This window comes from Solea solea, chromosome 20 (assembly GCF_958295425.1).
Source record: "Solea solea chromosome 20, fSolSol10.1, whole genome shotgun sequence".
Taxonomy (NCBI): Eukaryota; Metazoa; Chordata; class Actinopteri; order Pleuronectiformes; family Soleidae; genus Solea; species Solea solea.
The window spans coordinates 4030955-4045876 of record NC_081153.1 but is presented as its reverse complement, the minus strand read 5'-3'; the positions used below and the strand labels follow the sequence as shown (position 1 = coordinate 4045876).

General features: G+C 41.2%; 2 protein-coding genes across 2 annotated transcripts; one reads left to right on the top strand and one right to left on the bottom strand.

The window, feature by feature from the left end:
- The first annotated feature begins 3860 nt into the window (after nucleotides 1–3860).
- irx4b (iroquois homeobox 4b) lies at nucleotides 3861–8201 on the top strand. The gene is made up of 6 exons (XM_058618326.1): nucleotides 3861–4397; nucleotides 4683–4871; nucleotides 5121–5233; nucleotides 5463–5619; nucleotides 5742–5895; nucleotides 5988–8201. The coding sequence occupies exons 1-6, from the start codon at nucleotides 4353–4355 to the stop codon at nucleotides 6566–6568; spliced, it is 1239 nt and encodes a 412-aa protein (XP_058474309.1). The 5' UTR covers nucleotides 3861–4352; the 3' UTR covers nucleotides 6569–8201.
- A 3809-nt stretch (nucleotides 8202–12010) lies between these two features.
- ndufs6 (NADH:ubiquinone oxidoreductase subunit S6) lies at nucleotides 12011–14066 on the bottom strand. Its single transcript, XM_058620107.1, has 4 exons — nucleotides 13898–14066; nucleotides 13505–13558; nucleotides 13083–13205; nucleotides 12011–12151 (listed from the first exon to the last, which is right to left on the bottom strand). The coding sequence occupies exons 1-4, from the start codon at nucleotides 14039–14041 to the stop codon at nucleotides 12083–12085; spliced, it is 390 nt and encodes a 129-aa protein (XP_058476090.1). The 5' UTR covers nucleotides 14042–14066; the 3' UTR covers nucleotides 12011–12082.
- Nucleotides 14067–14922: the final 856 nt, after the last annotated feature.

Here is a 14922-nt window from a genome sequence, read left to right as displayed (position 1 = left end):
ATCGCAGAATCTGAAGTAGAAGAAATGGAGTAAAGTGTCACAAGTACAAGTACAAATATCTTCCCAGAAAATGACTTTGGTAGAAGTTAAAGTCACTTTTTTTTACAATATTACTTGTAAAAAAAGTAAAAAGGTCTTAAAGTATATGACATTTACTGTACTTAAGTATCAAAAGTGTTTAAAAAAAGTGAGGATTGAGCCATAGTGGCCCAGTGGGGGGTCAAGTTGTCTTTTAGCTGGAAGGTTGTGGGTTCAATTCCTGTTACAGCATAAAGCAGCTCATCAAGACTAGAGAAGAGTAAAAGTAAAAGTTGCTAGAAATATAAATAACAAATGAAACTACAGATACATAAGTACAGTAAAGTAACAAAGTATTTGTACTGTGTTACATTACAACCCTGGTGAAGACCGTCTCACCCAAACAAAGCTTGCAGTTAAAAGCATTCTGGTTTCACGTCGGGCCCGTCAACACCCCCCACCCACAATTTTAAGCAAAAGAAAACAGTGAAGACCTCGCGGCTGGAAAAGCATCTCCGTGTTTAACCGTGATTAAAGTTGCATAGATTTCTGACTTAAAGGTAGGAAATATTCAAATGTGTTGCTCGGTGATTGAAAGAAGTTGTGATTGCAGTTGTTTGGGGCCCTCACTTTCAAACACTCCTCATGCTCTCACATTAACATGCTTCTATCATTAACCCCCTCACCCCACCCACTGCATAATGGCTGAATGCAGGGAGGATGGAATGAGAATGTGTTGCCTTTCTTTTGTTTTAATCTCGTGGAGCATCTTGAATGAATGATTGATGTGAGGGGAGTGACATCAGGAGGATATAATCACGGTCTAACGAACGCCGAGCTTTAAGAAATATATATATGTATACTGGAGGAATGCTATAAATTTATAAACACGTCATATATTAATACACAAGTAGGTTATTGAATATTCAAAAAGATGGAAATAATGTAATCTGTGCACCTCCACATGTGATGCATGCTTTATATGCATTATTTTAAGCCGGGAAGAAAGAAACTGGAAGGTGGAAGCACACTCTCCACAGTCTCACAAGTATAAAATCAACTATATGAAGCCGAGATTAAACACAATCTTGTACAGTGTCACTGGATAAACAAACTGCCATTCTCCCTGAGTGACACGTGTTTTGTGCGAGGACATGCAGAGCCGGCGCACGGAGATAACTTCATTTCCAAGCTTTGAGCACAGATGAGGGAGAGACAGTTTAGTCCGTGTTCGGCTTATGAGCACCTTTCACGGGACAAATGGAATGTCAGTCAAGAGCCTGTACACAGATGCTTTCTCCCCGGTGGCGCCCGAGATGCTTTCTGGTGATGCAGGCTCTGTTGTTCCAGTCTTACTCTGGGTGCACTGGGAATATTTGTCCTTTTACCCCCTCCACATCCCCTCGCTTCACTTCAGATCCCCTGGCTATTAATGATTTCTCCAGCTCCTCAAGTTTGCATTCTCCACATTTTCCACTTGCATTTCTGCAGGTAAAGGTTCCTATTCTTAACTCTTCTTTTCTTTTTTTGGTCTATTATTTTTTCCTGTGGATCTTCCAATTTTTTGAGTCTCCCTTTCATTGTGGGTCATTTTCCAACCAGAGGGTTGAGGTTCAAGTCCCAAATTTGCTGCTCCACATCACCAATGTGTCCCTGAGCAAGACACTTTATCCCAAACTGCCCCTGATGGCATGTGAGTGGGTATGAAACCAGATAACAACCCAATTCATTGGAATAATGTTAGTTTGAGCAGGGAAACATCTAAAACATAGAGGGTGGTGGGTCCTCCAGAACCAGGACCAGGACTGACAAACCCTGGTCTAAACCAAACCACATACTGAGTTTAAATGTAGTGTTGACTCAATATAACACACCATCAATTCAAAGAAGTGGTTGACTTACTATTTAATTATTCCAATCCAATCCAACTTTATTCATAAAGCACTTTAAAAACAACTGCTGAAAGAAAGTGCTGTACATCAGAGACAAATATAACAAATACAATATAAAAATGTGTGACCTAATAGTCCTAAGACCAAACAATAAAATACTGTACAAAGTATAGTAACACAAATGAACAAGTCATTCAATAAAACTATGTCTTCATTGATGGATATTCTAAAATATTTTGATTATAATTGAATAATATTCTTCAACTCTATAATTCACTTCATCATCTGCCATGTTTGCCTAGATGACTCTGTGTCCTCAACTGCTCCTCTTTCATGTGGGGTCCCACAGGGCTCTGTGCTTGGCCCTCTTTTATTTTCTCTCTATCTTACCACTTGGTTCTATTCTCAGGAAACATGGCACTTCTTTTCATTGCTATGCGGATGACAGCCAGATCTATGTCCCCCTCAAAAAGGCTGATTCCTACTCTGTTAACCTACTGCTAAAGGGTTTACATGACATTAAAGCTTGAATGTCTTTACATTTTCTGAATTTTAATGAAGAAAATACAGAAGTCATGGTCTTTGGTGGCACTTCTTCTCTGGCACAGTATCACAAGCCAATTGTGAACAATCTGGGTGTTAAAATGGACTCAGACCTCAAATTTGACAGCCATGTTAAAGCTGTGGTGAAATCTAGCTTTTTCCAGTTAAGGCAGCTGGCAAAAATCAAACCAGTCCTTCAGAGACAGCCATTTGAGACAGTAATCCACGTCTTTGTGACCACTAGGCTGGATTACTGTAATGCACTTTATATGGGGGTTAGCGGGTCCTCCATTGCGCGTCTTCAACTTGTACAAAATGCTGCTGCACATCTTTTAACTGGCCCAATCAAGTATGAGCACATCTCACCTATTTAGGTTAACTCCCGTTCATTTTAGGATTCATTTTAAATTTATTTGCTTTTAAAGCCTTGAATGGCCTTGCCCCACTGTACCTCTCTGAGCTGCTGCACCCCTACATGCCCAGCTGATCTCTCAGGTCAGCTGACCAACTGCATTTGCCATTGCAGCTCCAAAGCTTTGGAATGGTCTGCCGCTGCACATTAGACAGGCTTCCTCTCTGTCTCATTTTAAAACTCACCTCTTTTCTTTGGCTTTTAACACCACATAGTGTTGATTTTATGTGTTTTTATGTTATTGTATTTGTTTTATGTGTTTTTTTTAATGTGTATTTATTTATTTATTTATCTTATCTCTGTTTTATCCTTTTGTGCAGCACTTTGGAAACCTTGTGTTTGCTTAAACTCGTGCTATATAATAAAGTGGATTAGATTGGATTGGATTTTTGCTGAAAAGTATCCAAATATTTGAACACCAGACATGTTTCCACAACACATCCACTCCTGCTCTGCTCTCCTTCCTTGAGCCTGCCTTATAAAAGATGAATTTCTTTCTTTTCTTTTTCCTTTTTTTAAAAAAAAAAAAGAAAAGAAAAGAAACAAATGCTTTCACTTCACCGGGGCGACTTAAGCCACTGTTATTAAAAACATGACAAGCCATTCAGTTGGTAAAGGTGCTTACTCAAGGGAATACAGCGAGTGTTTATTCTTTGATTAATTTGCTCGAAGGAGACCTGAAATATCCCCACTCATGAATATGTGGATGACAGAGAGATTTCTCCGCGGTGACAACTTATCTCAACTACAGGGCAAAACGATTATGCTAATATCAGGTTGTAGTCATCAATCACCCAGTGTCAATGTGATGTCAACGCATGACGTCCCTGATCCCCCCTCTGGCCATAGAAAGTGTGTGTGTGTGTGTGTGTGTGTGAGTGTTGTGTTTATTTTGGAAATTGATCACATTCTCATTACGCACGGGGACTTTGGGAAGGTTTTTTTTGCAGGGCTGGGGGTTGGCACGTGCACTTGTGTATGTGGCTGTCCTCGTGGATTTGAGGGAGGAGGCATTAATTAGGTGAGTTTCCTCATCTTGATATGAACACCAGGCTACACTGAGTCCGGGCTGACGTCACAGAGGCGCGCCTTAAAACCAAAGAGCTCATCTCTCAGAGATGAATGGTTTGATCATACACACACATACGCACACACGCGCACACGGACAACACACAGACATGTGCTTTGGATTGTAACCGAGAGCGCGGACTTTGCAGACGCGGCAGCGCGAGTACCAGGGAAGGCGAGAAGTTACTTTTTCCATGACTCTCCATCGTCTGTGCGCGGACTGAAAGTGGTGCGTAAATGTATGCGCGTCCCCGTTTGGATAACGTGGTAAATGACAGCCAAGTGTGGAAACTTGACCAGGGGAAATTGTTTAGTTACAACAGTGTCAACAGCGGCAAAAGTGCACATGTGCCACGGATGCTGCTGAGTGTCGCTGCGGCTCTGCGCTCCTGCCTCTGTCATCTGATCTGATCTGAGACATGGCTTACTCTCAGCTGGGATATCCATACTCCACCACACCACAGGTACACTCAAGACTTTGAGCCTGTATTTCTTAATTTTAGTAGCTATTGAAAACATGTATTTCTTGTGGTTTGAAAAAAATAACTTCGTTATTAAAGTCCTGTATTAACTTAAATGACAACAGAAATAAAGAGGAATAGCAGCAAATTGTCAAAGTGACATTTTTCCAGTTTTTACGCGCGGAAATAAAACGCTGTAAAAACTTTCATAATACAATTTAAATGGAAAACAAAAACTGGTGCTTCTACAGGACAGCTTGAGTTAATTTAGATTTTTTCTTGCCAAAGTTTCTGATGACCTCCAGCTCTCTGGCCAGTTGTCTGGAGCCTGCATCGCCCCGCTCTCACCCGGTGCTGCGCTCCCCGGGGCACCAGCTCACTCCGGGCACCGGCATCGGAGTGTACAGCGGCCCTTATCCAAGGAGCCAGGGCTACTACAACACCTGCTCCAGCGACGCCACCGCTCTCTACTCCAGAGTGAGTTTAACGAGTCACTTTTCATTCATCCGTTTGATCCTTGATAGTAATTTCTTTGACAAAAATGCGTAATTGCGTGATGGAAAATTACACATTTTCTCGACGATGTGGAAATATTAATACTCCAGTGAGACAGAAAATAATCCAAGTGAAATACAGTGAAAGTCACTTTTGTGTATGTAGAGTGTCTCTCTGCAAAAGTATGTCATAAATATTTATTTGTGTGTTATGTTCAAATGTATGGTTCAGGGGCCACTCGATGCCAAAGAGGGAGCTGCATCTGTGCATGTGGGCACATCTCAGACTCCTGCCTACTATCCTTATGAATACACATTTGGACAATATTCCTATGACAGACATGGGTAAGTCATTTTTTATATAGTCTTTATATACCAGACAGTATGAATGGTGACTTATATCTTCAGGTTTTACAGCAGCGAGTACATTTTTCTCAATTGTTCTCTTTTATTTATTTATTTTTTAACCAATAAAAGACAGAGGCTTTTCTCCATAGGTGATCCGACTCTCATTGTTCCAGTACAACTGCGAAAATGTCAAGTCAAATGTTTTTTTTGTTGTTTTTTTCTAAAGGTATTCCTGCTCTGACAGTGCTTCCCGTCGTAAAAATGCCACTCGTGAAACCACCAGCACCCTGAAAGCCTGGCTGCAGGAGCACCAGAAGAACCCGTATCCCACGAAGGGAGAGAAGATTATGCTCGCCATCATCACCAGGATGACACTCACACAGGTGATTAGCAGTTTCTTTCCTTATATCTCTTCTGTCCCTCATTGCCTTCACTTTCCTTGTTTCCAACCTTCTTCCATGAACTAGGATTTTATTTTGTCGTGTTACCTCCCGTTCTTCCTCAGGTGTCTACATGGTTTGCCAACGCACGCCGGAGGCTAAAGAAGGAGAACAAGGTGACCTGGTCACCAAGGGCTTGCAAAGGCTCCGATGATCGAGGCTGTGATGATAACAGTGATGAAGCTGAGAAGACACTTAAAGATGACAAAGACCAGTCTGGTAAGCGGACCTGCAATTAAAACAAATCTGTCACTACAACTTTGTGTTTCAAGGTTTCGATTAAACTAAAAACTAATGTTTCGTCATCGCAGAGCAACAATGTGCAGACCTGCAGAGTGATCTTGAAGACTTTGACCTGCTGGAATCGGACGCTTCCGACTGTGATCCGAAGCCACAATACCTACCTGAGGACAGCGAAGAGAGCTCAAACACAAATCTCCCTCACGGGCATCTCACAGATCCAGATTCCCTGCACAGAGAAGAGAGACTGTCCCCCGACTGTCCCAGACTCACAGCAGTCCAACACCAAAACACCTCCTTCTATCCGAATCCAGACCTCCGAGGTGCAGACGCCAAGCCCAAAATATGGTCCATTGCCCAAACTGCAGTGTCTCTGGACGGCAGCTTGGAGCCAGAGTATCCTCCATGTATGCTGTCGACCGCCGGGTCCTCCTCACCCGTCTATCCATCAACTATGGGGCTCATTAACAGAGACAGGCAGCAGGAATCACCGGTGGCCACGCTCAGAGAATGGGTGGACGGAGTTTTCCACGTTCCCCCTTTTCTACAGCCCAAACCGGCCGAGGTGTGGAAAGGTTTGAATGACGCTATGATGGACAGCAGAGCACCGGGACAATCCTTTGAACTCGTGAGGTCCACATCGTCTTTGTAGTCCGACCCGACGCAACAAACTCTGTCAAAGACCGCTGGACTTTTTCCATTCGTACAGAAACTCTGGCAGAAGATACAATGCAGTTCCTTTTAGTTATTTTGGATACAATTGATTTTGAAGGCGAGGGTTGACAAAAGGCAGACTTCTCATTCATCACTGGCTCTGTTAAGTTCAAAAACAAATATTCTGACTGACTTTTTAATGTTGCAAATAACTTGTTTTCGGTGTGTCTTAATTTTGCACTTGATGGCCACGTCAGACGACGACGATGCCCGAGCTGAAAGACTGAAGAAGAGGCTAAAGTTTCCTGTCGATACGGAAGCTGCAACAATCGTTGAGTGCGTGGAGCGTCCAACAGTTGGCTAATTAAGCGCTTGTCTACTTGCAAAGCCAAGAAACACAAAACATACAAGAGATTAAAATCACAAGTTGTGTTACAATAAGAAAATTGAAAGGCCCCCCACCCGGGAGCCGTGGATGCTCAAATGTGAGCAAACGCACAAACACATACACACTCTTCCCTGCAGCGAGGTTGTTTGATTCACACATATGAAAAAATATACCGTCTTGTACACTTGCACTATAGCCTTGCACATGCACTGGAGTCACAAAAATAAAAGGTGTATTCTGTATAGCATGGCAATTTTTTTCTGAGTGTGCCCTTACATCCGCTGGAACCATTAGTGATATCGGTTTAGATGTTGTAAAATCCCGTTGACGAACAGTAGAATACACCTCTGACGCCTGCAATATATATACGCGTCGTGTGTGTGTGTGTGTGTGCGCGTGTATACAGGATCTATGTGTGTGCATGTGTGTTTTGAGGAAGTGAAAGCGGGGAAGTGGATGGTATTCAGCCGTGACTAATGGAAACCCACAGAGGAGGGTCCTGCTAAATTGTTAAATCGATGCCACTTCCACCTCAGCTCCAGATATAGCTGCAATCAGCGATGCGTCCCTTTTCATTAGGCGGCTTTTGACTTTGTCAACCTGGGACCGCGGGAAAATCCACTGTGTGTAAAATACTTAATGAAACCTCTCAAGTACTTTTAAGTAAGTGTGTCATCTTTATCCACTTAGGTAATATTTTCTTTTTTTTTCCCATAAAAAAAAAGTACAGGAAAATAAGGCTGAGCTGAATATTTGATACAAATAAATTGCCCTCAATTTTAATTATTAAAGAAAACTTCACATATTTACCACAAGAAAAACATTCAAGCTAGCACTTTCTAAAACAAAAGCATGACAAGAAACTGTGAGAATCTTTTTTTCTTTTTCTTTTTTCCCCTCCTGCAGTTTTTCGATTTAGAAACAGTAATAAAGAATTCATCAGAACAGAGGAGGGATCTTCCTGGGCTTTGTATGGAATTAACCATTTCAAATTAAATAATTCAGGATGAACCCGACCGTGAATTTCATTCTGTTTCTGCCTCATAAATAAGTCAGACTTAAGATGATAAATAATGACATCTGACTTGTTTCAGTAAAGTTTTCTTTCTCTTTTAAGGAGGCTGGAGATTTTTTTTCTTCTTTTTAAAGTCATTGCACTAAAACAGATATTGTTCTTTTCCTTTCTGACATTTAAGGTGGTGAAAAAGTCGTGGTGTGACGACGTATACTGAGCTGCAGTCAGATAAGAAGCTGGCTTAGTGCCAAGTGTAGTGTTGTCACCTTCAGCCGTTTGAGATCAATAATCAACTAAAATTATTTGTAGCACAAAATACGAGTTGATTTAGTAAAAAAAACCACGAAAACATAAAAACAGTTTAAACATCTTACAGCCCTACACGATCATACCATCTTTGTATAATTACAAATTCAACAACAAAATGTAGAAACAAATGACTTTGGCTTTTTAATCACAAATACTGTTTGAAACGTAGGTTTTATAGCCCTCTTAGCCTTAAATTATTTCAATAAACATATCCCACATGAACATCTGTGTCTGTGCATCCCTGATTTAGGTCACAGCCGCCTTGACCTAAACTTTAAACTTATAGAGTCTGCAAAAACATGGTGACATTTTCTACACACTTGTTCATTAACAGTTGCAATGTACACACTTGACAGTCGTGCTATCATCCACCTGGTTAATCAAAGTCTAGTTTCAATGATTACAAAGGTATAATCAAGACGAGAAGTGCTGCCAACAACAAAAACATGTCTTTTATCTTCCATTTCTCTTGGTTCATCTCTCTCTCCTTTGCAATCCTTTGTCACACTCTCCGCCTGCTCTGCTGACCTGTACTCCTGCAGACATCACCCACCTTTACTAAACCCTCACCCTACCTCCACCCGTCTCACCTCATCTCCGTCTGCTCTTGATACACAAGCTCGAGCCGCTCAGCAGCCAGTCTGACACACAGGCCGGCTCCCTGGGCCTTATAATCAGATTAAGTCACTATGTGTTGCTGTACAGGTCAGGGAGCGTTAAACCCAACGTTCACTCGTCTGGCTCACACCATTTAGAGCCTTTTTAACTCTCTTTGTCTCATGGAAGAAGAGGAAAAGGACTTTTCTGTAATACACTTAAGATTAACTGTTGATATTGATTCTATACTATTTTGTCCTTCTTTTATTTTTAAACTTCCACTTGGGAGTGTCTACATAGGAAGTATTGACAACTTCAAATGACTCCGCTCTACACTTTGCGTCTGACACCTATTTCCTTTCAGCGCTGTCGGGAGTCTCAGTCGCACACTCAGACCCACACAGCTCCAAGTCTCTTGCGTCTTGTCACACACACTTTGGTTTTTCCGGGTCTATCAAAGTGCTGAGTGCAAACTCTCTCCTCCAAAAAACAGTCTCATGTTGCCAGAGGTGTCTCATTCCCCGTGGTAACCCTCAGAGCTGCTGGCACCAGAACAAGTCATTATTTCCATGGTAAAGGTCAGAAGCTCTGTCACCTGACTCTAAAGTGGCGCTGAGTAGAGTCGCCCCCAAGACAACCACCAAAGGTCAGTTTTCTGTTTTGCTCCTCATACAGTATAGGTATGGACTGAAGGCAGACAGGCTGCTTCCCGATCAGCAGATGAGCCCCCTTTTTTGGTCGCAGTGGCTTCCAGACATGGAGGTTCAGATAATTGGCTGCGGGGAGCATCATAATGAGCTTCAGGGGTTGTAATGTGACACATCTTCAAGGAGGAATATTTTAATAGGGCAATTAGTGCAACGGGCGAGATGTTTTGTACAGAGTGAGTGATTGTTGTGGAGGAGCACCGCGCTTCTGAAGTCAATGGCATTCAACTCCATTATCGACTGCGCGTCTCGGCGGTGAGGCCATCTTCAAAAATGATTACAATCATACTTGAACACGTCTTTGTCTGAACAGTCTCACGCAGCAGAGCGGGTCATATTGTGCTTGAGGGTTTGCATTGTCAAAAAATAGGACTCTTTACTTCCTGTCTGACAGTAGAGCAAAAGGCGGGTACGAGTCGGACAGGTCGCCAGTCTATCACAGGGCCAAACAACCATTTTACACCTTCAGCCAATTTTGAGTGTCTCAACCCAATTAACCCAAATTGCATGTTTTTGGAGTACCTGGAGAGAACCCATGCAAACACAGGGAGAACATGCAAGCTCCACACAGAGAGAGAGAGACCCTTGTTGAACCAGAATCCAAGCCAGTGAACTTCTTACTTTGAGGCAACAATGCTAGCCCCCTCAACCTATACTAATGCACATTTTTTGCATCAAAGTAATCCTGAATGGAAACGGAATAACTGTCAACATATTTCATATAGGGGTGTTTACACTCGGTGTGAAGGTAAATGTGAATGTGTACAATGGAAAAATGTCAGAAAAGGCTGAAAGTACAAGAGAAGGTACACAACATTCTTTGACTCAGTGCAAAAACTGAGTGAGACAGGCAGTGAGACAGGCAGTGAGACAGGCAGACACCTTCTGTGGTGATCTAGACTTCTGTGCATCTTACTGCTTCTCAACTCCCATTATTCACTTATCAGCAGTGAACGTTACACATACACATCTTCGTCTATGACAATTATCAAATGTACAGTAGAATTTAATAGAAACCTAGCTATTGACTGCTTTGATGATTTGACAGCTTAAGGCTGAATGAGGATAGATCATGAATATAGACTGGCTCAATCCATCTTTCTAATTTGTGGAGTTACTTGACATAAAAGGACATGATATTAAAGAGTATTACATTATGCCTGCCGATGCCTTTAAAAGTTTTGAATAATTAAAGACTGCAGTTAAACTCGGCTCAAAAACACTGTGCTGTTTAATTCAGCACAATTCATATGCTCAGTTTCATCTGAAGATTTTGCCCCTGGCAGTGCCTCCAACTCAGTCACTCAAGCATCTCCTCTGAACCGCTCAGACTAACCAGCCGCAAGACCTACCGGTCAGCTCCCCGACACCGACCTGGCTCACCTGCCTTATTTTAACAATGCACGGCTCTCCCCTTCACTCATCCAAAATGGTCGGACTATAGATGAGGTTAACCACAGCACAAGCCTCACTTCCATGAGCCACCAGGGCCAATTATATCTGCCTGACTTCTCTTCCCAACCTGAGGTCCATGGTGTGGAAAATGCAGTTCCACTGGCTGCATCACTGGGGACAGAACAGACTCGTGCTGTTTGGAGCCTGAGCCAAGCACAGGCCAATTTAACATGCAGAGGTCTATGGAGAATAAGCCTGATGAAATATATATATATATATATATATATATATATATATATATATATACACACACACACACACACACATACATATATGATCTTCTTCAAACATGCATTGTTCTATGTTGCTGTGTCTTATCTGACACAGCAGGCTCTCTCCTGATGTCCTCCCAAAAGAAGACATCAAGAGAAGGATATAGACTCCACGGCAGCGAGTGTGTGAGGGAATAATGCAAGATAAATGCTGGGGTTCTCATAAGTGATTTTTACTCTAAACAGCAGAGACAAAAACCTACTTGGTCTACTTTTTGATGAGCATTGCAGTCATAAGTAAATGGTGATGGAAAGAAAGAAATACTGCTTATGCAGGCAATCGAGCAGATGACATGCGTGTGCTTTGTCATGAATTCCCCCACTTTTTATAGTTTAGATCAATGATATTTAAATATGATATTTGAAACTGGCTTCATCCTTTTCAGTTGGAAACAAAGTCACAATATTGGTTTTGCCAGTGTACCTTAGTCTCTCTCTTTGTTTTTCCTCTAGGCAAAAGATGTCTGCAGGACACTGGCGACCTCTGCCAGTCATTGTGGGAACTGCAGGTGAGTAATTGACGAAATACTCCATTAAATTGTACATGTGAATGCGATGCACATAAAAAAACCTATAAAAGAAACGACTTAGGAACACATTTCATTGTGAAACATTTAGCTTATCAAAGCTTTGGACAATACTACAAGTCTCAGGGTTGCAACTCTGAATTTAACCAGTGTCATAAAGAGGAAAGCACTTAGACAGTGAAGATATAATTTATTAACCAATATGGCAATTTACACAGAGAAGCAAAGACACAGGAAAGGTTTTAGTGATGATGCTTCTGTCTGAATTGTAATCCACAGTAGCCACATGTGCCCACTTTTGTTTCTTTATCCTGAAGAGAAGAGATAGACTATTATTTACAAAAACTTAGGACCTACACATCACCTGATGGGGAGATGCTTACAGTACTACAACAATAGAAGAGGTATAATACAAGTGCATTCCACAGATTACAGAATCATGTCAGAGTAAAGTCATTACCCATTAAGTTATTAAAAAATGAAACAATTAATAACTTAATCTTAAACATTTTTCTCTTAATTGTGCCATTCAAGCACCTCCACATAAAATAATTTATTTAGAAAATGTGATTTAATTATCAAATGCATTGTTATTTTCAGCTTTCATTACAAACATGATGTAAATGAGTATATGATCAAAGTAAACCTTGGATATTACTCAAACTACAATGATATACAATGTAATCCTAGCAATGTAAAGATGATCCGTTTCATCCGACTAGGATTAATTAAAGACTGGGTCAGGACCCACATATGGTTCATGGGAGATATTTTTGGGTCCCCAAAAAAGTTCTGCAGCATTTTTACAATCTTTTACTTAATAGTTATGTGCATATGTTTTACATAATGCATTAGGTATATAAACATATATATTAACTAATTGAGTAACTACCTTATGCACACGTGTGATCTTGTCATAATTCATGCTGCAACTTGGGTCTCAATAGTTTGCCATCTTAAAAAAAGTGGGTCCCCATACAGTGTTTAGAAAGCACATTTCTTTAGAGCCATTCTGCTGACAGTGAGATAAATGGCACAAACCCATTTTCTCTAGCAGAGGAAGATAATATAACTTGGAGGAACACAAACAAGTCAACAAATGTAACCTTCTTTGCAAAATGTGATGGTGAATAATGAATGAAGCAAGTTGCTGGTTGACTCAACCACTAACAACTGCGACAAGCCTCCAGGAAGGTTATGTCAAATAGACCGTCTATGACTGTAGTGGGTGCACGCTCTTACCAGGTTGATGTAGACTTTGGGGTGGCCCAGCGCTCCACCGCCTCCATCACAGGACACAACTCTGCCCTCAACGTCAGTCACCGGCTCTTCTGCCACCAACTTGATGGCAAAGTTCTTATTCACCTTGAAACAGTCAATGGTTTCTGTCATTATCAGCTCACAAAAAGAATAAATGCAACAAAACATTTAGCTAAACAGCAGAAGCAGTTAGACTGCAACATGCATAATTCACGTTACAGACACACATACTCTCTATACCTTCTGTCCTAGAAATTAATTTACAGCAGATTAAATAGTTTGCATTCACTGACCATAAAAACAACAAGGATACATGAGATGACATTTCTGGATAGATGTTGTGGTGACATGAGGAACAAGTTATTTATATTTATCAGTACAAAAACTATAGTGAGTTAAGTTACCTCTTTCTGCCTGCCGACAAACCTGGCTCTCCTGGGATCCTTCTCATCAAAAACCTGCGACAAAGACAGTGTTTCATTAATTACAGGACTTATTCCTCTGCGTCACAAGCACTTTCTTTCTTTCGGGCATATACATCCATTTGAGGTCACTGGTTTAGTGAGGAGCGCATGAAGCCGTCATGTTAAACAAATACATTGGATTAACCACTGTATATACTGCACATATATATAAGTGTGTAAGTATCGTAAATAATGAAATGCAAATACTAAACGGAATAACAACTGTAAAAGACCCATTAACCACACAGGCGAAGGCTAACGTTTGCTAACGGCAGGCTAACACCCAATAGCGTATAACAACAGTGAACTAAAGAGAGTGTTTTTTGAGTTTACCTGTCCGGTGTGAGTGATGACCTCGCCGGTACCGGACACCTCTAAGCTGTAGCTGCGAGCAGGAACAACACAGAGCTTGAGTGGAGACACAATCACCTTAGCATTTTTACTGAAGGACAGAACTCGAGCCACTGCGGCCGCCATGTTTACAACAATCAATGCCTACTTCCCAAGATGCCTTGCAGTAACTTACAATATCACACATGGTGCCCTGGATCTTGACTGCCAGGTTGCTACAATCCTTAACCAGACTACTAAATTAATATATTTTTTAGTATTGTTCATTTTTATTATTATTGTATTTTTGTCACGTTGGTTAGAGTTTACCAATGGTAAGGAAAACAAGATTTGTACAAAGTCAAAGAGGGGAAAACTAGCTGCGAGGCTAATCTCAGGGCACAGCGGACATCACTTCCTGTCGCACACCAGAAGTCGTTTTATCCTCACAAGAACATCTACCCACTGTCGCGTTGCAGCGATTAAAACGCTACATATAGGGCAAAAAGCCCTGGTTTGGACATTTAGTGAATCTCTGACAGGTTTGTTCGTGTGCTTTAAAGTTATTATACAACCTTTTCGTGTCAGATATTAACGTGTCGGGGATTATTAATGTTTAGCTTTGGTGCTAGCAGGTCACGCTTGTCTCCTTGGCATGTTGCATAGCTATCCCACTTCATACTACTGTAGTATTACTAGTTTTCACAAAGTTTTAATAACCGCAAATGTTCAGATATGTCAATTATGCGAAGCTTCGTTTGCCTCTGAATTGGGTTGCCTGTTATTTTGTAGAATATGGGCCTGGTTTCTGAAAAACACCATGCCTACCATAGTAACAGTATTATCCGACTATATAGGTATGATCTTTTATGATGATGACGAATCCAAAATTAGACTCAGACACAGTGTGGCGTTTAGGTTCGATGTCCACAGTATATTTGTGCAGAGGATATTTAAGTTGATGAGGTGCAACAGTTGTATTCAATAAATCTAGAGGATAATAATGTTGTATGCTTTCATTTCACACA